The following is a 23078-nucleotide window of genomic DNA, read 5'->3' on the forward strand; positions in this document are numbered from 1 at the left end:
AGACGGCGGCTTTGCTTAAGCCAGGGGTTCCCAACGGGGTCCCCGACGAGCACATGCATATGGATGAGGCGCGGCTAAATATGCGTCCGGAGCGCGTTCTTCATAGCGGGTTCGTATCGTATGCGAAACACTCAAGACTGGTTTATGCAACAGTTTAATGCCCTTTCATTTTTCTTTTTCTTTTTTTTTTTTTTTGGTAAGTAACAAAAGCAACGACATAGGCGAGTAGTGTACATATGTGGCATGGGAGCAGGTAGGGGGTAGGGCGGTTGGTCATGTTGTGTCTGGATATTAGGTATTTTGGGAGTGGGAGCGGACGCTTATCTTAAACTTAGGATTAACAAAAACACAGGCGATTAACTGCTAATACTATAGCAGCACTGCGATCTAACACACAGCACTCAATTCTGCATCTTGGCCAGCTCGGCGAGATCCTCGCGCGGCAAATCACGATCCCCAAAGCCCCAGACCTGATCCTTGTGCGCATACTCATCGCTGAGGAAACGGGTGCCATCGCCACATTTGGCCGCTCGTCGTATAACCATATCCGGGGAAACGGATTTGCCTGCAAAGCAATGGAAATAAAGGGTATTTGAGATCAGTTTTCAGGAATTGTACTTCCGTACAATAGTTGGCTACTCACGACCGCTGGCGATTCCGATGCGAGCGCAGAAATCAATAAAGGCCGTGGTCACGTTCAAGGTGTAGTTGCCAAACTCGCCCGTCTTATAGTCCCAGGGGAACACATGATGATAGTTGTGCCAGCCCTCGCCCATGGCCAGAAACGAGACAATGGGCGCCTCCACGGGTGTGATGTTCCTGTGGACATTGGGTAATATGACTTAATAGAAACCAGTTCGAATATGCGCTGAAAGTTTACACTCACTTGTCGTAGGGCTTGTTGCCATACATGTGCGCCACGCTGTTGACGAAGAAGGCCACGTTAAGGGTCCAAGTGAAGCGCATATTGAAGTTAATCCAGAAGGACATCCAGAGATCCTCCTGCCAGAAATACCAGGGCACCAATACGGGCAACGCAATCGAACAGAGCGCAAACAATGGTATATAGTATTTGCGCTGGAACATGACCACCGCATCCGCCTCCAAGTCGGACATATCAATCACCTTGCGCTTCTCAATCACCTTCGGATGCGGCGTTAGGAATAGCCAACCGACGTGCGCAAAGAAGAAGCCGCGCTTGGCATTATGTGGATCCGCATCCGTTTCCGAAAACTTGTGATGTATTCTATGATCCAGCGCCCAGGTATAAGCGTCGCGCTACAAGAATGAAACACAAGGATTAGTCTGTTTTTCCTATTGGGGGTCACCAAAGCTGCAAACCGGTGCCGAAATTCTAATTTCTATATTTCCCTAAGAACAGAACCTTGAATAAGGCACAATAAGCAGCCCACGAAAGGAGTTTGGGTCTCTCAAATGCAACTAAAACCTGAAAACAGTTACCACAAAGAATTACAATTTGCATCTCTTCCCAAGAATGGAAACTTATATTTCGTCCCAGCTTAATCTGAAGCAGGCTTTATTTATCATATGCTTCGAGCCGAACCACTTCCGACCCGGATTTCGCCAAAGCTTAGCTTCTTTTTAATATTTCTATTTACATAGCTAAGTACATAAAAAAAATATATATATATATTTTAAATAAAATTTAATAATTCCGACGGAGCAAAACCATAATTCACAGCTAGAGGCAACGAGCTTTGCAGACATAAAGCGCTCACTTTTCTTTCGTTTCGCCATGATTTTCACTTACCTGTCCTGCAATAGAGAACATGAAGGCCAACAGGATGCGCAGGAACAGCGACGCAGTGTAGGACTTGTGCGACCAGAGACGATGGGCGCCCGCCGTAATCCCAATGCCGGAAACCCAAATGCAAGCGACAACTGCAATTGGATAGGGAAAACAATACAGGTTAATGGCAAATCAGTTAAAGAGCATTGTCCAATTGGCAAATGGTTGGAAATTTGCTGACACTGGCACGCTTGATTTGCCCTCAATTCGATGATATAATGACATCGTGCTATATATAGTATCCCACTCGCATAGCGCTGGCTATTTCTATTGACATGCGTCAGAGCAGCTGCTATGCCACCTAGTTGCTCTGCTCTGTGGAAATCGCGTCGATCACCGTTCCAAGCTCATAGATGCCAATTGAAGCGTTCGTTAACTTTAATTACGGCTGGTCAAAGTGCACATCACTTGCTGCTCTAATTGATGTAAGTATCGAGCGTAAATCTCAACCAAAACACTTTTTCGATTTTAAATGGAATACTAAAATCTAAGAAATTTTGTTACAATATTAATGTCAAGAATATAGTTTTGGAAAATCTCTAAACCCATAAATTATCCCATATGATAAGATATACGATGCATATATCATGTATACATAAATATCAGTCTGTTTCTAGACTTTCAGATTAAATGCTATCTAAACGATATTTCTTGCACGTAGTTCATATATCGAAGTCGGCCCTATCTGAGCAGGTGTTATCATGCAGCTGTCATGGGAGCTATCGATCTTTCGATAGAACTTTATCTGAAGAACTTTATAATTGACATATACATGCTTCGGACTAATGTATCATATAGATCATCAAATGGACAAAAACAATTGTTTGTTAACAAGCAGAAAACTATTTGTTCATAAACTATTAATATCATTATTGTTCTCTTACATAGTATTGGCATTTTTATTTAAGTTAAGATTCATTAGCCTTCAAAACAAGAAAATTAAAAATATAATATTTTATAGTTTTTATTGCAATGAAATACTAATATAATAATGTGGCTGAAAATTAAATATTAATTGAAATAAAATAAAATAAAGAAAAAAATTATTTATACTAAAGAACAGGCTTAAGAATCTTAACTATGGCTTTTAATTATATATGTTAGTACTAATTACTATTATTCACTATAAATATTGCTGTTATTTTTATTGTGCTTCTTTTTTATTAGTATTTTATTATTTACACAACTGCTCAGTTTCGCTTCTGACGAAATTGCTTTTCCAAAAAATGTTGAAAAGAAAAAGTTGTCAGCCTGGAAAGCACTTTTATTTTTAGCGTATTAGCTTCAAGTATATTAGCTCCATAAATAAAAAGAGTTAAGATTGGCAATGCAACTTGGGGCCCATAAATAGTTATAGCTCGGATTCAGATAGATTGTGCGTGGCTGGCGATAAGAATTACTTTTCGAGCAAAAGGGGGTTTCATTTATAAGCCTAGCCAGTTGCTAAGTCGTTGAGCAAATATGTTTTGAATAAAAAAAAAAAAAAACAACGAACTGAAATACAATTAACATATTGTTCCAAGCAATTAAACCGAATCCAGGTAACAATTCAATGGCTCACATATGTTCGCTGTAGGTCAGCTACCCACTCGATACATATATAAATACAATAGGATTATGCGATACGTACCCCATAGGAATGTGTAGAACTTGGCGTAGCAGAGCAGGTAGAGGCCATAGAGAGCGCCGACGTGTAAAAACGTTTGGGCGCCAAGATCGGGCCATCTGATCTGGGGATTATAGACCACCTCCTCGTCGGCGGACTTCTGCTGTTGTTCCGCAACGAGCTGCTTGGTCTTTGCCTCGTTCTCCTTGTAGACGGCATTCTCCTCGTTGAAGCCCAAGTTATCCTCCAGTTCGGTGGCTGGGTCTTTGGTCTGTTTAGCATCTGCGGCTTGACCACGTCTGTTTTTCAGCTGATTATCCCCAGTGCTGGCCCTGCTGCACACCTCACCCAGGTGACAGGAGCCGCCGTTGCTCTGCCCGGCAACGGAATCGCTGCCAGCCTTTGGGGGCGTCGGCGTGGATAGGCACATTGTGTTCGCGTGTTTGGTATCAAGTGTTCCTCTCGGTGGTCTGTCGTCTATAAGTGGAGTTAGCGACATGGATGAGTAACTGACTCGCCATAGACTTGCTAATTGAACTCTGGTGCGGCCATCATTCAATAGCCCGTTGATTTGAATTGGGAATTATGTGATTGGGTGTGAGAATTTTTGTTGGTTGTCTCTCTCATATGCTCACTGCCTACTGCTGCTGTTTTTTTTTTTAGCTTCAGATTCAAGTATGTTTTCTATTGCCATTTATCTGGCCTTAGGTTTACACTATTTATTAACAGTATTCTCAACTTGGCTCTGTCGATTTCTCCCGTTTGTTGTCTTATCTAAAGCGGGCTAACTAGCCCCCCCTTGCACCAACTCACACACTTTTTAGCTTATCTTTTTACGAAGTGCCCGCTTGTTACAATAAAACAATTCCTCTAACAATGACAATATCATGAGTGTAAAAAGCTGCTCTTTCAATAATCAGGTCGTGTCGGCACTCAAAATTCGTAGGAATATTTTAGGTAGAATTATGTTTTAGATATTACTAAACAATATTTATGTTTAAAGTGTTATTTAGCCATATTATTAAAAGCTTTTGCCATATTCATACGAAACATATATATGGCCTCGCTGGCCTCAAATCTATACTATCTTCACATTACTTTGGCATCTGTATGATTTGGTGCACCCAAATATGGTATGGTATATGTTAATGCAGGGTATGTGCTAGCCTGGCACACTTGCTTAACTGGAAAATTCTTGATTATTCTCCTATCTTTGGACTCGGCATGTTGATTAAAAACGAACATGCCGTAATACTATGACATAACGTCCTATACAAATAAATGAAACAAGCAATAAAAAAGATTTGGTTAAGACTGCACGACTAGTGGCTACCCTGTGCTGGGCATATGTATACAGGACAGGTGGAAATTTGCAGACTTATGATTCAGGCATGCAAGTATATTAGATAATTATTATGAGGATTATTAGGCAAGTGTTATTGAATGCAAGTGATTTTTTTACAGTGAGTCTTTTAGAGAAACATAAGGCGACCTTCTGCGTGTTACCAAAATTTCTTAGACAAATTTTCCAATAAATACAGGGTACATTAAGAAACTCAGATTGCGGTCTGTCTATTATTTTCGTAACAATATAAATCGTTAAATTCTATCAGAAAACAAGCAAAAAGAAGAAAACGCCAGCTATTTGGGCTGGAAAACAGCATTGTCACTGCAAGCTGAGCATTTTTATTTTGGCAATTATTAAAACGCTTATCAGTTGCCAAGAAGCAAAACAAATTGCCAGACAATTTCTAATCATGGCAAAAGCCGTTTATGGCCCCTTGTGATAGGCGCTGAACACCTGTCGCAATCCCAACAGGTGCACACCTCCAACGCAATGACCCAACATAAGGCGAAGTTCATTCAGAATTTTTGGCCAATTGATAAGCCATCGCTTATCATTGGGCAATTTGTGAGGTGACTCAGCCCTTAGACCACCAACAGGTGTTAGATGACTTATTTACAATCTTGAGTTATGCAAGTGCGCAGTTCTTTATCGAATTGGGCCATTGCTTTGGCCAAATGAGAAGAAGACGAAGCGTCATAATTTTTGACCCTGTTCGATTTTTTTTTTTCAGTAAACTATTGGTTCCGGTCTTGTAGCTGATAAGATAAGATATGGCGCACGTCTGCCCACTTAAAGCGTAATCGTGTCCATACATCTTTGCATACATTATTTTGCCGGCATTACTCATACGCAGTGAGTGTCCATTGGCGTCTCCCTGGCGGGCGACACGCCCCGTTTCGCATTTGCCTTTTAATTAAAATAAAAATGTAGCACATTAGAAGCTAACCCAAAGCATAAACCAGGCGGCACGCTAATTTGATAAGTTGAGAGACGGGCAAGAAAAGGCCGAAGATTTAATACGCTTTCAGAAATTTGCCTAACGATTTCAACGATATGTGAGCTTAGTGAAGCTTTTGACTTTGATGAAAATATCTTCGAGAACAGCTTATTTAAATCATTTTTCGAACGACTTTTCCGACAAATCTATATAATATATTGTTGCGTTCCTATTCAGACCTATTAAGATATATGAATAAGCAAAAGGTTTCCCATACAAGAACCTTCTTTTTTAACCAATTTTTTTTTAAGCTAAGAGACAAACGATATGCAATACTTTATGGGTTCACAGATGTCGCCTGCTGTGCGTTACACATTTAATGACAAAGTTATAATACCCTCAACAAGGGCATACAAAATAAGGAAGATGAATAGAAAAAGAGAGCCAAGAACTGGAGCTTTCACTGGCAATCAAATAAAGTGGAAACTGTGCGTGTGTGTGTGTGTGTGTGTGAACGTGTGGCTCAAAGGGTATTGGAACTTGGCTCGAAACTAGGCGAACTGCACGCTTAAGGAGCGTGTCGCCCAAGTTGATCAACATTTTTATTGGGCCAACACACGCGACTCGTCTATGCCAAACGTGGCCAAAGTCCAGCTGAGAGCATGCATAAATTCTATTTGATATACAAAATTCATTGTTATTTCGGCTGTGCCACAACGCAAGCCAACACCAATAATAATAAATAATAAATAATAATAAACAAGTAAAGAGGCCAGCGCCATACCATCAGCAGCTCCATTGACATTCGTCTCCGAGCGAGTGCACAAGAGTTGCCAATTGCCTGACGACGTGCACGTCCCTATCAAAGAACCATAAACAAAACCAAAATAAACAACAACAGCAACAACAACAAGAAATAGCAAAGAGCACATAGAATTTTAATCCCCATATGTACACACAAGCCGACACTTTTGTCCAATTTCCATTAGCAAATTTATTGGAAATTTTCCGCGCCGCTTATCGAGAGCCCAAAAAAAGAACGAACAAAGATTTGCTGAAGTACGCGGAACAACAAGTGCATACCCTGTAAATTTATTTCACATGACTAGAATGTGTTAAGTACACGGAACTACTAGTGCATAACCTGTAAATTTATTTCTCATGACTAGAATGTGTGTTAGACAAAAAATGAGAGAAGAGGAATGAAAATTTGGTTTAGGCAAACGATCAACTTGCAGACACCCTGTATTTATATGACCAAGATTTGTATCAGCTATGACATTCGGGCAATAAAATTATACGGGGAAGCTTTTCAAAATTATTTTAAAATATTCATATAATAGATATTACTACCCTAAGCAGAAAACCAGACTGATAACAAGTTGCTTAATCAGAGGAAAGCAGAGCAAACATAAATCAACAGGAGAAATATAGGCTGTAAATTATTTAATTTATAAAAATTTTATAATAAATTTGAATATATTTCATAATAGCTACCTCTAAAGGGAAGACAATTGCAATAAACTACTCGTTTGTACTATAAATCAGTTGTCTATGACTAAGATCTGCGCTAGTTATAGTAATTAGAAAAGTAATTTATATACTGTAAATTTTTAAAAATGTTTTACTTAGTCAACAATTTATATACCCCGGCAGGGAGTATTATAGCTTTGACATTAAAAAAGTAACGCATAGAAAGAAACTTCTGCGACATCAGAAAGTATATATATTCAAATTCAGCATCAAGAGCCGACTGAACATATTCAAGTCCGTCTGTCTGTCTGTCCGTCTGTCTGTTTCTATGCAAACTAGTCTCTCAATTGTCAAGTTTTCATCAATAATATGCTGGCATACATATGTTGGAACCGACCGGATCTGAAGAATATTCATATATGTGCAATGGAACGATCAGTCGAAAAATAGATTCAATTGTGGAAAATTTTTATTAATGAAGATATCTTGAGTAAACTCGGGATGTATTAGTTTTACTATGCACTTTATCTTATCCTCATTATAAAGCAAACGGTAGAAAATTAAATTCTACATAAGCTAAACTATAATATATAGCAAGAATCGGTCGATTAATGATAAATGTATTTGTCCATATTCTACATAGAAGGGTAATTAAGTTTCGGCGTGCCGTAGATAGGTTTTCTTTTTATTTTGTATTAAATTTTAATTTAGTTTTTAATTAAAAGCTTCACCAAATAAATGTCAAAAAAAAATGCCGTACCAAACGGAGCTACACAATTCTCCTCAAATTTCCTTAGAAAAGTAAGAGTATTTAAGAGTATAGCTAAATTTTGTCAAAAATTTGTATGCAAATGTGTTCCCAGTCATTTGAAGATATATATAGAGATATATTTATATATATATATTATATATTTATAATTTTTATATTTATAATATAAATGTTATGCAATGAATCACTTTAGATTTTGCTCAAATCGTTTCATTTATTTGAAGTGTGTGGAAACGATCGACTAATGCTTGGATTCGGATATAGGGGTTCATTATTTATACTGGTATCCGTATTAACTTTGTACTTTCGGTAATTGCAACTAGTTGCTCAACAACTTGACAAAAAAGGCAAAAAAAATAAATAAAAACGAATAGGTAGGATATATCGGCACGCCGAACATTTGATACCCTTGCAGGCATTCGCATTTTGCAGATATGTGAGAATCGAGAATATCGTAAATGCTGAATTCAATAAAAATGTCTTGGAAAACAGAATGTGCGCCTTATCTATTGTTCAACCGATTGTTCCTCTGAGAGTTCTGTATATAGTGTTCCGATCCGCGCTGTTCCGACATTATAACTGGCTGAAACAGAAAGACGGATCTATACAAAGTTTCCAGAGAAACAGAAAGACGTCTCCTTGATCTTCTTTTTGTAAGCGTTACGTACTTCAAAATTATAATACCCTTAACAAGGGTATTAAAATGTTTTAATTACTGCGCCAATTACAGTAATAGAAACACAGCTAACTGCATGTGAGATACACAAAGTTAAACTAATTAAAGTTCTCACAAACTAATGAGCTAATGACAGCTAATTTCGCTTAGTGTATACACATAAACTGGCACTTATTGGATGTATGTGAAACTGAATTGGCATACAATTTATTTTCATTAACTTTATAGTTTCATTTGTTGTTGACAGCAAATTCAAGAAGCCATAGAAAACTTGTCACTGAGACAAATTGATCTAGTTTGAGAATCGCAACGCAAATTATGCAATTTTCAAAATATCTGCAAAAATATACTTACAAGTTGAAATATATATATATGTATTCTAATCAAAACAGAAAGCGAGTTAATAACCTAAATGTATACCTTCGAAGCTTTTCTAACTTATGAATAAATTTTGATTTACTGTGTTTTTATTAATTTTTAGTCTGAACAAACGAACAGAATTTTAACAAGACTATTATGATTTTCTTATGACATTTCAAACTGAATTCATTTAGAAACCCCATCCCACACATACTCTGTTTTTGGTTTTATATTTTATGAGATAAAGTAAATACCATAATCTAGCCAAAGATTTCGACTCGGAATTGTGCTGTAAACAACGAAAGAACGTCTCAGAGACCGTCTGAAAGACCGGTTCTCTTGACGGTATCTAGTTTCCATTTAAACGTAATCTTTAGCTACGTTTGCTTTAAAGAATACACTACAATTTTCTGCTGAGCAAGAAATATGCCCCTTTTCGCACAGTGCATTTTACACGCGAAACAAAAGAAATAGCTTAAATAGTTAGTTCAGGCACTCAGGGGATGCATTTTTTTTTTTTTTTTTTTTTATTTTTTATATTTTGTTTATTAAGAAATCTGGTATCCTGTTACTCTATGTTAGCAACTTTTATCAGAGTGACATAATTACTTAGCTTAGCGATGATTGTGGTTTTACAATTAGTTATACAATTAGGTTAACAGATTACAGAAACATATTTTGGTGTAATTAACGAAGCTTGTCACCTATACATAACGATCGATTAGGTCGGTTGGGTAGGTCCTCTTCAGTCGCCTTCTTCTTCGCCTCCTTAGCAGGCTCCTCGCCAGGATGTTTGGATGGTTGTGGAGCTTTGTTGAGTAGCTCGCTGCTTGCCTGTTGACTATGTCGCCCACCATTGGAACCTTGAGGTCCTTGGCGATGTCGCGTGTGCGAATATACCATTCGGCTCCAGTTATTTTGCGCAGGGTTTTGGCCTGAATGATGCGAATTTTGTTCAGGTGTGTTTTTGCAGCTATACCGTAAACTTGAAGCCCGTAACGCCACACTGGGGCAAGGATTACCTTGTAGATTAGGACCTTGTTTCGGAGCGAGAGTTTGTTTTTGGAGTTGAGGAGCCAGCTCATTCGCCTTATCTTAGATTTGATGTTGCTCGTTACTGCAGAGACGTGCTTACTAAATGTAAGTCGTCTGTCGAGAGTGACACCTAGGTACTTGTGTTGACGATATTGCTCTAGAAGCTCACCATGAAGAAAAAGTCCGGGGCATGAGTCCTTGCGTAGAGTGTGGGTAACCGTGGCGCACTTTCCAGGGTTCACTGCGATGTTCCATCTACAAGCCCAGTTTTCAAATCGCTTGAGGTATTCCTGCAAGAGGTCAGTTGCCACGTACACACATTTGTTTTTTGCAAGGATTGCCGTGTCGTCAGCAAACGTGGCCACCAGAAGGTCCTGCCGATCATTCCGTCTGCTTGCATTTGCTGTGGGCATGTCATGTGTAAACAGGCTATATAGCGTGGGACCCAAGACGCTGCCTTGTGGAACGCCCGCTTTTATGCGTTTGGTTTGAGAGGCTACTCCATCCTGCACCACTTGAAAGGTTCTCTCAGTTAGGAAGCTCGCAATGGTGCTAAATAGCTGCGGATTCAATTTGTCCTTTATCTTAGAGAGGAGTCCTGCGTGCCACACCCGGTCGAAGGCTTCTTGGATGTCAAGGTATGCTGCCACCACATACTCTTTCCTGTGAAAGCCGTCCAAAATATAATTTGTGACCCGATGTAGTTGCTCAGGGGTACCGTGTTTGAGTCGAAACCCAAACTGGAACTTCGGGATCAAGCGTTTTATTTCCGGGGTATCCAGGACCCTTCTGAGGATGCACCTTTCCAGAATCTTACCAAAGGCAGGCAGGAGGCTGATGGGGCGATAGGATCCCAGTTGATTAGGGGGCTTTCCGCTCTTGTGCAACATGATTATATGTGCCTTCTTCCAAGCCACTGGAAAGTAACCTAGCCGAAGAGCTGCATTAAAAATGGCGACGAGAAAAAGCACCGCCTTGTATGGCAGTAGCTTGATTGTCTGGTTGTCCAACCGATCTTCCCCAGGGGCTTTGCTGCTTTTTAATCTCTTCATCTCCTGCTCTACTTCTTGGAAGGTGATTGGCGATACAGGGAGTGACATTTGGAGTGGCGCCTCCAGGATTTGCGCGACTCGCTGTATCCTTGCATGCGATGCGGTCTCAAACGGCTTGAAGCGCTCCTCCAAGTTGCAGGCAAAGGCTTCGGCTCTGTCCATTGGTGATCTGGCCCAGGTGTCATCGGGAAGTCGAACGGGGAACTTTGGCGCAGCTTGCCGCTTGTATCGACTGCTAAGTTTCCACAGCGCGAATTTGGAGCTCTCGTCTGCCGTTGCTTCCTCCAGCATGGTGTCTGTGGCATTTCTTTTCGAGATAATCAGCTCCTTCCTGACCCTGTTAGCAATACGACGATAGATCCTGTCAATCGTGGGGTCCTGGGTACGGACATACTCCCTCCTCAGTCGCTTTTTTAGGGCGAGAAGACCTTCCAATATGGGGGAAAACGTCCTTGGCCGCTGGCTTGTAGGGGCTGAGTAGATATGTGCGGGCGCAGCGTTGGCGGCTGCGGCATGTACTTGGTCCAACAGGGTTTGTACTGCAGCGTCGACGTCCTCAACTGACAGAATCTGCGTGTTTAGGTTGATCAAGCTATTTAGTTCGGCCTTAAATCGTTGGATGTTCGACCCAGGGAGGACAAGCCTGCGCTTTTTTGGGATCCTTTGTGCAGCCGTGTTGATCGTTGTGAGGAGTGGCAGATGGTCGGAAGATAGATCATACTCTTCGCGAACCGATAGTACGCTGTTGGGGATGCCCTTGAATATAAAAAAGTCGATACAGGAAGGCGTACTTTGCCGGTTGTACGGAAAGTGGGTAGGTCTACCGGTGGCCAGTACCTGGGCTGAGCAGGGAGTGAGCGCCTCATGGAGCGCAGTGCCTCTGCTGTCAGCTCTGTAGTTTCCCCACAGTCTGTGCTTAGCGTTGAAGTCGCCTCCAACGATGAATTTGGGGCCAAGCTGGCCAAACAGGGAATCAAATTCCGCTCGGTTCCAGGGGATGTTTGGTGGTAGGTATGCTGCCGCAACGAGGATTTCGCCCAAGGGAGTCTCCACCATGATAGCAGCCAGCTGTGTGTCGCTGGAGGTCACTGTGTGTAGATGGTAGTGTGCTAAATCCTGCTTTGCCAGCACTACAGCACCACCTCTGGCTCGTCCTGTAGGGTGATCCGCACGGTAGCAGACGTACCCCTCCATTGTTAGGTACAAGTTTGTGTGCAGATGTGTTTCTGAGATGAGCATGATGTCTACATCATGCTTTTTCAGAAAAAGCTTGAGCTCGTTAGCATTTTGGAGGATGCCACGAGCGTTCCACGATCCGAGACGTAACTGGGTAGCCATTATTTGCGGCTTTTTGGGAATCTAAGCTGCGGGGAACCTTGCGCATCCTTTAGCTCTTTAATGCTAACCAGAATGGTTGCAACTGCGGCATTCAGTGCTGCAATGGACTGCTGGAGGTTTTGAAGGATGCCTCCAAGGGAAGCGTCTTGCTCCTGAGGCCCTTGCAGTGGTTGTTGGAGCTGCATTGGATTGACGGTGGGCTGAAGAGTGCGCGCTGGGGGTTGGCGGACTTGTACATGATGGCCTGGCCGTAGCGCATCAGCATACGACAGGCCCTGTTGCACAATTCGGGAAGGTACGAACTGCTGAGTGGTTCTTCGTGTATTTTGAGGATGGCTATATCGTGTAGGAGGGGAGACATTGATGGCCGGCTGCCTGGCATTTAGTCTCACCTGATAGCTTTTGCATCCTTTATAGGAAGCAGCATGGTTTCCCTCGCAGTTGGAGCATCGCAGGTCTGCCACTGTTTTGGCCTGGCACTGCTCGGAGTTTGTCCAATGGGACTGACCGCACCTACCACACTTGGGCTGTTTGAGACAGTAGTTTTTGGTGTGGTCGAACTCGAAGCAGCGGAAACACTGCCTTATACTATTGTTCTTCCTCGGAAGCTCAATAGTGACCCGTTGGCGGCCAACCTTGTTGAGCCGCAGCGCTTCCCTGTTGTTAAGAGACTGCTTGAGATCGACAAACCAGAAGTTGCGACTTGGAAAGTCGTTGGTGGAGTCTGCATCACTTGTTGGCTGTCTGGCGCCCGGGTTGTAAAGGTTCGTCACAATATGGCCGTGCGATGTAAAGGCAGCTTCAATCTGGCTTCTGGGAGTGGAAGCGGCCAGATTTTTAACCACAACGCGGTATGGTCTGTCTTCCTTTAGGCAGAAGTGGGTAAATTGCACTCTCACTTCAGTGAGCTTGCGGACAATTGCTCTGTGGGTGTCGGCATCTTTGGCGTAAATTCTTAGATAGCCAGAGGGAGAGACCTTGAATTCATAGGCGTCTGCGCCCACTGCCTGATCTATGGTTCGCTCCATTGCGACAATATCGCTGACTCCAGGGACTGTTATCGGCCTGGGTTTGGAGATCTTTTTCGCTGATTGTTGTTGGTCTGTGACTGGAGGCGCTTCGTCGGCAGTGTCCATCTCGCCGTCATCGATTACAGAGGCGTCTTCCTGAGGCTCAAGGGAGGCATATCTGTTGCTAATTGCCGAAGCGGTACTGGGAGTTGCGGGCTTAGCTCCAGCGCGGCTGGTGTTGCGGTTATTTAGTTGCTTCCCTTTTTTTACGCCTTCGGATAATAATGTAGTCCCACGCCGTTTTTTTGCGGAAACCGTTTGCCAATCTACCAGTGGCTCTTCGAAGGCTGGCGTAGCACCTGCGTTCTTTATGGGAGGCAGAGGGGGGTTTGTGACACAAGAACCAGCTGCCTGGGTGCCATAAGGGGTGGACTGCAAGGTCGGATTGGCGGCTTTGGGGCGGGTCCCGATGGGCTCTAAAGCGGCGCGGCTTGTGCCTGTTGAGGCAGATGTCCTGCAGCCGCTGCTGGATGACGCTGTGGTTGTGGTGGTTGTTGCTGTCGTTGTGCTGACAGTGCCGTGCTGTTGCGGTTGCCAAGTCGAGCATTGCTGGGTACCGGCTGACAGCGAGGTGGAGGCGCCGTTCCGGTTTGCACTACTGGCGAGCACGTTGTTGTAATATTGGTAAAAATCTTCCAGTGGCCTGCTTCCGTCGAGGCGATCGACATTAGCGGCTATATTTGTAGGGGATATAATTGAGCTGTTCGGCAGCGGGTAGATTGGCGAATGAATTTCTTCGTTGTTTTGGGGTCGGTTGTTTGTAGCCATTGTTCTTTACTTTGTTATAATTTTTTCCCCACAGGGAGAAAAAAGAATAAAAAATAAAAACAAAACAAGTTTTTTACACTTAATTACAAAAATAACCCGTATTTTTGTAACAAGTGATTGATCACAAATTGTGACTTTAGTGTCAGCACTGTCACTGCAGTGACTGTTTTGCCAGCACTATCAGTGCAGCTGCAAGCTGAAAGCTCTCTCGCGAAAGCTTTGCTGCACTCGCGCACACACACACGCACTTGAGTTGCGATCAGCTGAGCGCAGCTTAAGTTTTGCAAGAACTTGTTCTCACGCACTGCACGCGGTAATTTTTTTGTTAAAATATTGTTAATTTGTATAACACTCCGGCTGCCAGAGGCAGCAGTTGCGTATAGTTTACCCACTATAAGCGGGATTTGTATGGATTGCCCTGGGGCGGGCTTTATACAGTGTCACTGTCACTTTCTTGGTTTATGCCTGCTGCCAGCGGTGCACTAACGCGCACACACACACGAGACTGCAATTTTCACGTCCGATCTCCAGAGAAACACAAACGTGAATGAGGGGATGCATGGAGTGGAGAGGGGCTGTTAAAACGAAAGAGCAGGCAAATTGAATAACAAGTCCCCTTGGCATTGTTGCCGTTATAATTGAATTGGAATTTCATTCCAGCCAGCTTCCTATTGGCCAACAACATGCACATGCATATGTTAAGTGGAATGAATATATGTTTTATAATAATCAAGAAATTTGCTTATAATGCTCCAAATAATGGTATATACATTTTTTGTTCTAACTTTTGCCGAATGTCACACTCGAGCAAATTGTCGAATTTTGAAAATTTCGCTGACGTCAACGTTCGAACGAACGTTTTGCATTTCTCTTAAAATGTAAATGAAAAATTATTCCGAGTTTTTTTTTTTTTTTTCGCTGTTTTGTGTTTCGTGTAGATGGCATATGGTTTATGGGTTTGTAAATGACTTTGTTAATATGCAATAATTGTTTGCCTGAACGCACTTGGCTTTTGTTGATGGCGACGCGGTTTATCGCATGGGAGATTTCGTGTTTAAATTTATTTGGAACTAATGGTAAATTATAGTTTTTGTTATCGCAGCGCGTCTATTGCGTTCTGCTGTTCACCAACCGAACGAACTCAAATGACTAACAGCCAATGCTCAACTGGCCGACATTTACATCCACATCCAAGAGCTGACGGCGCCGGCGACGTCGACGTCGCACTGGAGCATGGAGCATGGTAGCAGGGAGCGGGAAGCGTATGCCGCTTCTCGCATTCAATTTTTATTATTTTATTATTATTTCACTTTTATTTCGTTGCCTGCCATTGCTGTTGCTGTTGTTGTTGTTGTTGTTGTTGTCTCTAACGCTATTATCTACCCAGTTTACTCTCCTACGGCTGTTTACTATTCTCTGTTGTGCTCACACATTCCGTAAACATTACAAAAACAAAATAGAAGAAATAAAAACTTGCTCGCTGGCGCGCGCTAAGCAAATTGTAGTTCAAAGTCAATGCCTCTCGCTCGCTCTCTCTCTCTTGCTCTCTCTTGCTCTCTCTCTCTCTCTCTCTCTCTCTCTCTCTCTCTCGCCCTGATTGAGTAGGCGTTGGCGACGAGCGCTCATGTGTTAGGGGTGAGCAACAGCCGTACCCTAAGACCGGCATTTCGTCATCGCGACGCGCCGTTCAAAGCTCGTTAATAGCGGCAACCGCATCGCAGTTGGCTTCGTCTGCGGAACGTTAACCCAGTTTGTTGTTTGGCTCTAAGCACGCTTGTTGCTTTCCCATGCCAACCAGCCTATTGCTCCCTCTCCCTGCCTCGCCGTCGCGCAATCTCGCTCTCCTCTTCATATTTGTTTGTTGCCTTGTCCGTTTGATTATCGCCTCTCTCTCTCTCTCTTGCGTCTGGGCAGTCTTTAAGCATGTCTGGGCCTTTGGTTTCTCATGCCTGTAGGTGGAGTTAATGAATAACGGTAGGCGGGGGGACTAGAAACACATGCATAGCGCGTGGTTATCATCTGTGTTGGTTTTTCAAAATTTCGTTCTTTCGTGTCAAACCGAAAGAGTGCGGCACAATAACAACAACAGCAACAACAACAGCAACGAATAATGAAACAGAAGCAAAGCGTTGGCGTTTATCGCTGCCGAGCATTAAATACAATTTCTCTAAATGCTGATAAGCTTCCCGTGGCAAATATTTGTGAGTACATGCCGAATATTTGCGCATATTTCTGCCCTAATATTCCACACAAAATCCACAGTTAGCTATGTATACTAGCACACAAAACATGCATACATACATGTATACATACATGCATACATATGTATATGTGTGATCACAAATTACTCCGCCCATATTTCCGTGTTTTCTAACCCCAAAATTCATAATGTGAATACAAACAGCAAAAACAAAACGATGATGTGAATTTATCTAAAAAGCTGCCACAACGCTGTGGACCGGTTTGATCTGGCCGGGGGTTGGGGGCGTAGGCCAACGCGGCGAAATATGAGGCAATGGCAACGCGCTGATAAATATAGAAAACACTGAGCGGCAACTATTATCTGCGTGTGCGTGTGTGTGATGTGTGCGCATGTGTGCGTGCGTGTGCGTGCGTGTGTGTGTGTGTACATACGATCATTGATTGTGTCTTTACTCTTATCGAGCAAACGAAACAGTGTTAAAACTCTGTAGGTTCTCTCTGCGGTTACCAGATGGCATGTTTTTCGTATTCCTTTGCATATTCTGTTCACAAAGTGCGAAAGAGTATATTGGTTGCGGTTTTCTAGATATTCAATCGATCATATTCATTAATTCAATTTTAATCATCGACAACTAATTATCAGAATTGACCTCCGGGTCATACCTATACGTATGTAATTATTAGATGCATAGGCTTTAGCAAATAGACAGTTTTGTATGCCAACCTTTAGACCAGAAATTATCTTAAAAATCAGACAGTAAAAACCGAAGTTATATAAGGAAAGGGCAGCAAAGGATGCACAGCCTAGTGCTGGTGTATGTATGTGTAAGGATTTCAGGGTATCCGCTAGTCGGGCACTACCGCTGTTAGCTCTCTTGTTTCTTTTATTTTGTAAGCAAATACGTTTATGCCGCAAAAGGCACGTACCTTTGCTGTAGTACTCATGGGCGTTGAACATGGGCGTGTCTGCCCCCTTTCGCGCTCCGCGCACCCTTCTGGTAGCAGCAGCAGCCCCTAACCAAAGTGGGTATTGTTGACACAGCTGTGCGATGGAGCAAACACGCCATGGAAGTCATTGTGGGGGACAATCACTCGGCGAATCCATTGATAAGCCGATAAGATTTGTAACTATATGAATGCATACACATATATGCATGCATATGTGTGTGTAGCAGCACTTGAACGTTTGCAACCAGAGATGAGTCATGGGTCGAGCGCTGCCAACATGTGATGACATAATTTCTGGCCAACATAGTCGATAATTCATCAACCCCAAGCTAGGAGACAGGACACAACTGAAGGACAACTGGAGCTGGATGTGTGCCACAAACAGTTTCCGCTAATAAAATTAACATACAAAGTGGCTGTAAATTCACAAAGCAGCTGACTATCTGAGTGGGTGGCTGTGCGGGTGGGTTGTGCGTCTGTGTGTGCGTGTGTGTGTGGCTATTCGTATAGAATTGTAATGAATGCAAACTTAATAAAGAACGGCGCATGCGTCACTGGAGCCAGAGCTAATCATTTTGTTCCTCTTATTCATTTAAAGGCAAGCTGCTAAACTAACCCCATGATAAAGCTCATGATAAACCGCATTGCTAGCAATAGGGACCACATTAATAATAGATTTGACACAATGGCGCCATTTGGCGGGCATGCACAAGATATCAATCGACCAACTGTAATTGTGTACAACAATAATCGAATGTGTCAGCCACCTTACCTGGGATTGCCCGCCTGTCTGTCTGCCAGACCATCAATCAAAACACATAGCTACAACAGCAACAACAACAACAACAACAACAAGGACCACTGGACATTGGCCTGTCCACGCCTGTTGTGACCTGTATACCTGTTTAATTGCGAGGGTGAGAGCTTGTCCTGGAGCCCGGTGCATTGGGTCTGATACGCCTGGTAGTACAGTGGAGCCTCCCCGAACGAACAGCCGACTTATTTTGGTGCAGCTAACACTTTTAACACGTAAAGAACGTTCAAAATCGACTTGAAAAATATTTTACGAATAGTTAAATTGTTAGAAAACGTAAGGAAATTGAAAATTGGCCTCTCTATTTGAAATATATACCTATAATTGTTTCAATATTTCTTTTTCAACTAATGTCTTTTTTTATTTAAGAATAAGCAGAACAAACTGCACGCGTCCACCCAAGCGAGTTTTCAATGTATTTGCTTTCGCAGAACAATTTTCCCGGCGTTGGCTGTAATTCATTTTGAAATTATTGTATTGCGTGATTTCTTTGTTGACTCAAACCGAATATGAAAATGGCAACAAACGCGGTTTGTTGTGGTCGAAATTTTTGTCTGTAACCCAGAGACAGACAATTCAGAAATTAAAACCAAACCTAATGGTAGATACTACAGCAGAAGTATTTTTCTTATTTGTTTTATACGAGTCGGTATCTGTTCTGGTCTTATGCCAAATCCGATGAATTTGATCAAAGCTGCATCGTTAGTAAGCTTTTTTTTTATTATTTTACTAAGAGTGTTCAATTAATTGCAAATAGAACTATTTTGCACATTTTATCAGAAAAACAGGGTATCACACAGTCGGTTGCAGTTGATAACTCTTTTCAGTGAAAAGTTTTCACATGCTACTAAATAGTTATCCGGCTTTCAATGGTTGATGCCCATGCTACATGGATAAGTGAAGACACACACAATGCGTTGAATTTCAATAGAGGTGAGTTTCTCAGAAACAATTTAGTGCAGTTTCAAACCGAATTATATTCAAAACATATTGCACTAACGGATTAAATATATATCTGTGGTTATCAGCTATAACTAAAGTGCAAGGATTTTGAAAAAATTAAATAGAAAGTGTAAAAATATATTTGGAAAATGGAAATGGTTATGGAAAGACGGGTAATATGTATATGTATACAGTGTATACGTGTATGTATACCTGGTATATAGAAAAATATATACCGACCATCTTTTTGCACTAACATGAGTTTGTAGCAAAGATTGATAAGTCAAATCTTAAACTCCATTCGAATCGAATTTGATTTGATATCTACCCATGTGAAACTTAGAAGGTATATAAGTCGAATTCCAACTTCATGTAGAAGAAATACTTAAATTATTCTTTTAAAATGCTAAATACCTATAATTCGGATAATTACGATGTTTAAATAAACCTTTTCGAATCGTGTAATTTTGCAGAGTATCACGTGTATTAATTTAATTTTTGCCGGGAAGACCAACTGCGAAGCCGCGTAGTCATCAATTAAGCCACCTTCTATGTTCATTTGATTCGTTTGATGCCCGTAGTATAAATTATTAATCCTCTTTTGTGTAACAAGCCACCACCAGGTCCCATCCAGCATCTAACCCCAGCTCCTATCCACTACTCAGATGATTATTCGAAATATTTATTACCGATTCCCACATGTCCTGTAATTACAAACGGCGCATGTAAATGAGCCAAGTCGAGCGGAAAAGTAAACCCGCCAGCCGCAGGATTAACCCCTTTTCGCACATGTGTGGCAAGGATTTCATGCATCGCTACCACAATTGCTTGTTCAAGTGCGTGTGGGGAGGGGAAGGGGAATGCCTCACGAAAAAGTTACAAAGTGAATCCAATAAATATGCGTAGCACACTTTTTAATTAAACGCACGCTCACAACCCCCACATGGAACTTGTCGCCTAGGGAAATGGGCGGGCGCTGCACAAAAAGATGTTTCACACACGTCGTCGGAGTGAGGAGCGTAGTCAGAGTGGGAGCAAAGCGAAGGCCTTTTATGGTTGCTCTTAATCAGCAGAAGAAGTCCACGCACATCAAAGCAGATGGCAGCGTGAATTTGGGCTCGTGTTAAATGCTATTCTTATAATGACTTGTTGCTCTACAGGATTAAATTACAATTCATGATTCGGAAAGTAAGCATCTTATACATATTCATCAAATGCGTTCAATTTAAACAATAATTTAATTAAATTTTTAAAAATGTTTACTGTTTTATTTAGTTGACGTTGCGTTCTTTCAGCTCATGTTAAAAAACAAAACGCATCTTCTGTACGACAGAATTTCTTGTTGAACTGAACCAGCGCGACGACGACGACATTGCCAGTGGAACACCTCTTAGACATTCAGGTAGTTGTCTGGGAATTCGAAGGTAACATCGCGACCGGTAAGCTTCTTGTAGACCGATGTGAAGGTATCAACCTGGGAAGCACAAAGTACACAAATTAGTAACAATATTCTCTCGAGTAAAATATATATATAATTAAATAGAAAACATTTGTCAAACGTTTCAACCTTTTGCTGCAGCATGAACAGATGCAGCAAAATTGGGCTGAACAAGTCTGATTTATTTGCCGCCGATGTAGGAAGTCCCGAGGCACCAGGCACAAAACGGCGCTCGGGAGGCAAATAGGCGGGAGCTTAGAACTGGGATTGGTATGCATGTGGCCGGCGGTAAGTTATGTAGAAGCCTAGGTTTCGATAGGCTCTACAATGTGGAGTAAGCGGGCTTGTTATTCACTTTGCGTTCTGTTTGACATCCTCTGATTAGAGAGATAAATTCAGGGAATAACACAAGAACGGGCTTGGCTTTAATGTGTATGTGAACAGTGGGTAGTTATGCAGAAGCCTTGGAATTGATAGGCTCTGCAACGTGGAGTAAACTGTTCTGGGTTTCAATATGCGTTCTGTTTGACAATCGCTGAACAAGAATAAAAGTTCAGCGAATAACACAAGAACGTTAAGGTGTTATCGGCAATATAGTATTGGATGGGTCTTAACTAACTTAAGAATAAATGTGGCGAGCGGGTAGTTATGTAGAAGCCGAGGCATTCAAGGCTCTGCAATGTGGAGTAAACTGGCCTGGAGTTCGCTTTGCGTTCTGTTTGACAATCGCTGAACGAGATTAACAGATTCAGCGAATAACACAAGAACGGTAGCGTTTACAAATATATAGCCAATATATGGAGATGTGCGCCCGCAAGGATGCGTAATTGGCGCACAATAACGAGTTATTGGCAAATTGCTATGCGTCCCCTTTGACAATCACGGCGCTTTGTGAACGTGCCGCAAATAACACGGGGACAGTGCACAACCTAATCCTAATCCTATGTGGCAGCAGTAGCTGGCGGCACTCACTTTGTGTTCGATGGTGGTCTGCTGGTTCTTGTCCAAGTGCACCTTTACCAGCTGAGAGCCGTCGAGCTTGACGCGGACACGCTTGCCAACGATCTCGGCGGGGAAGACCAGATCCTCCAGAATGGCATCGTACACAGCCGTCAGGGTGCGCGAGCGTGGGCGCTTCTGTTTCAGCGGGTTGCGCGCCTTGCGCGTTGGCTTGGGCAGAATCTTGCGCTCGCCAATGACCACAACGTGCTTGCCAGAGAACTTCTTCTCCAGTTCGCGCACCAAGATGATCTGGATTTTTTGGAACACCTTCTGCTGTGGAATGGGCACGTAGATGATGACGGCCTGCGCACACAAAGACAACGATTAGAACTGGAAACTACTGGGGGCTTAAACTATAACGCAAAGACTTACCTTCTTGCTGCCAAACTCAATCTCGCGTGCACGGGTTATGTGCAAATCGCGCAGGTAGGGCTTCAGGTCGCTGTTGGCCTCTAGCTCAACGAGCGCCTGGGCAATCGACTTCTCGAACTCATCGGGGTCCGCACCGCCGGGCTTGATAATTTTTGAGCCGATAGCCATCTGCAAATAGTTGAAGGCACGTTCAAAAAATGTGTCAGTGCTGCGAGAATAACAATACACAACAACGCCGCCAAGCCATTTTTTCTTTCAACTCAGTCGTCTTTAACCTTTTTTGTAATCACTGAGCATCGACTTCGTTTCAATGGTTTTCACTTGGCAATTTGTACCACAATAATTGGCAGCATTTTGTTAACTCTGTGCGCCATTTATTTTTGGCTTTGCGTTGCATGTTGCACCGGTTTTTTAGCTTTTTCAAAGCGTTTACAGAAAATGTACACCAACCTTTGTCGACTATTTTGACAGGAAAGGAAGTCAACGATGTGACATTGAACTGTGCAAAACGTCAGCGGCATGCAGGGTTGCTTTGAACGTGAAGTTGGCGGCAACTGCTCGTGTTGCGCGCGAGCCGCTAGATGGCGCTAACACGCAGTTGAATGTGAAAAATTTAAAATGTAAATAATTTTTTTTCTTATACGGTAAATCTCAACTAAAACTTGGGATTATTAAAAAATAGCAATGCAACTAAATGTTATTATTACATTTAATACTAAATATATTAAAATTGTATTAATTTTTAAATGAATCACCTGTGCATACCTAGCTTTTCTTTTTTCCATATTGCTCGTGGAGAAAACAGTTGCAAATTGAATGTTAATGAAAACTTAATGCCTTCACTTTTTTCTAGCTGATGCCTCACTCACGATAATTGCCGTTCCATTTAATTTACCAAACTATCTTTCATTTTGTATACAATTTGTAGGCTACATAAAAGTCCACAGACAATCCACGCTGAGCAGTTTCTGTGAGATGTTTGGATAGTAAATCAGGGAAAAAGGGGGATATTAATTATACAGCCTGGTATTGATAGATTTATTTGTATTTGAAGCAGAAAGAATAATTAATTTTTATTATGATCTGCAGCAAATTCAGTAACCCAAATCCAAGAACCC

The 23078-nt window shown here is 42.1% G+C and overlaps 2 protein-coding genes and 4 non-coding genes across 8 annotated transcripts; all 6 read right to left on the bottom strand.

Annotated features, from left to right (window-relative positions):
• Window positions 1–163: 163 nt before the first annotated feature.
• Window positions 164–15402, bottom strand: LOC6632620 (acyl-CoA desaturase). Of its 3 annotated transcripts, none has more exons than XM_015170403.3 (6): window positions 15248–15402; window positions 3441–3893; window positions 1772–1902; window positions 887–1278; window positions 644–819; window positions 164–565 (listed from the first exon to the last, which is right to left on the bottom strand). In XM_015170403.3, exons 2-6 carry the CDS (start codon window positions 3844–3846, stop codon window positions 402–404), a joined length of 1269 nt encoding a protein of 422 aa, XP_015025889.1. In that variant the 5' UTR covers window positions 3847–3893; window positions 15248–15402; the 3' UTR covers window positions 164–401. The 3 variants fall into 3 exon arrangements, with proteins under 3 accessions (XP_015025889.1, XP_015025890.1, XP_002056102.2); XM_015170404.3 differs by lacking the exon at window positions 15248–15402 and adding an exon at window positions 8974–9118; XM_002056066.4 differs by lacking the exon at window positions 15248–15402 and having other exon boundaries at window positions 3441–4038.
• A 4982-nt stretch (window positions 15403–20384) lies between these two features.
• On the bottom strand, window positions 20385–22538 carry RpS7 (ribosomal protein S7). The gene is made up of 4 exons (XM_032433635.2): window positions 22411–22538; window positions 21961–22128; window positions 21559–21891; window positions 20385–20622 (listed from the first exon to the last, which is right to left on the bottom strand). Exons 2-4 carry the CDS (start codon window positions 22126–22128, stop codon window positions 20539–20541), a joined length of 585 nt encoding a protein of 194 aa, XP_032289526.1. The 5' UTR covers window positions 22411–22538; the 3' UTR covers window positions 20385–20538.
• On the bottom strand, window positions 20861–21003 carry LOC6632623 (small nucleolar RNA psi18S-1377). Its single transcript, XR_049200.2, has one exon. It is a non-coding gene; the product is annotated as a small nucleolar RNA psi18S-1377 (small nucleolar RNA).
• On the bottom strand, window positions 21019–21161 carry LOC6632624 (small nucleolar RNA psi18S-1377). Its single transcript, XR_049201.2, has one exon. It is a non-coding gene; the product is annotated as a small nucleolar RNA psi18S-1377 (small nucleolar RNA).
• On the bottom strand, window positions 21214–21356 carry LOC6632625 (small nucleolar RNA psi18S-1377). The gene has a single exon (XR_049202.2). It is a non-coding gene; the product is annotated as a small nucleolar RNA psi18S-1377 (small nucleolar RNA).
• On the bottom strand, window positions 21369–21507 carry LOC6632626 (small nucleolar RNA psi18S-1377). Its single transcript, XR_049203.2, has one exon. It is a non-coding gene; the product is annotated as a small nucleolar RNA psi18S-1377 (small nucleolar RNA).
• Window positions 22539–23078: the final 540 nt, after the last annotated feature.

Source organism: Drosophila virilis, chromosome 2 (assembly GCF_030788295.1).
Source record: "Drosophila virilis strain 15010-1051.87 chromosome 2, Dvir_AGI_RSII-ME, whole genome shotgun sequence".
Lineage (NCBI taxonomy): Eukaryota > Metazoa > Arthropoda > Insecta > Diptera > Drosophilidae > Drosophila > Drosophila virilis.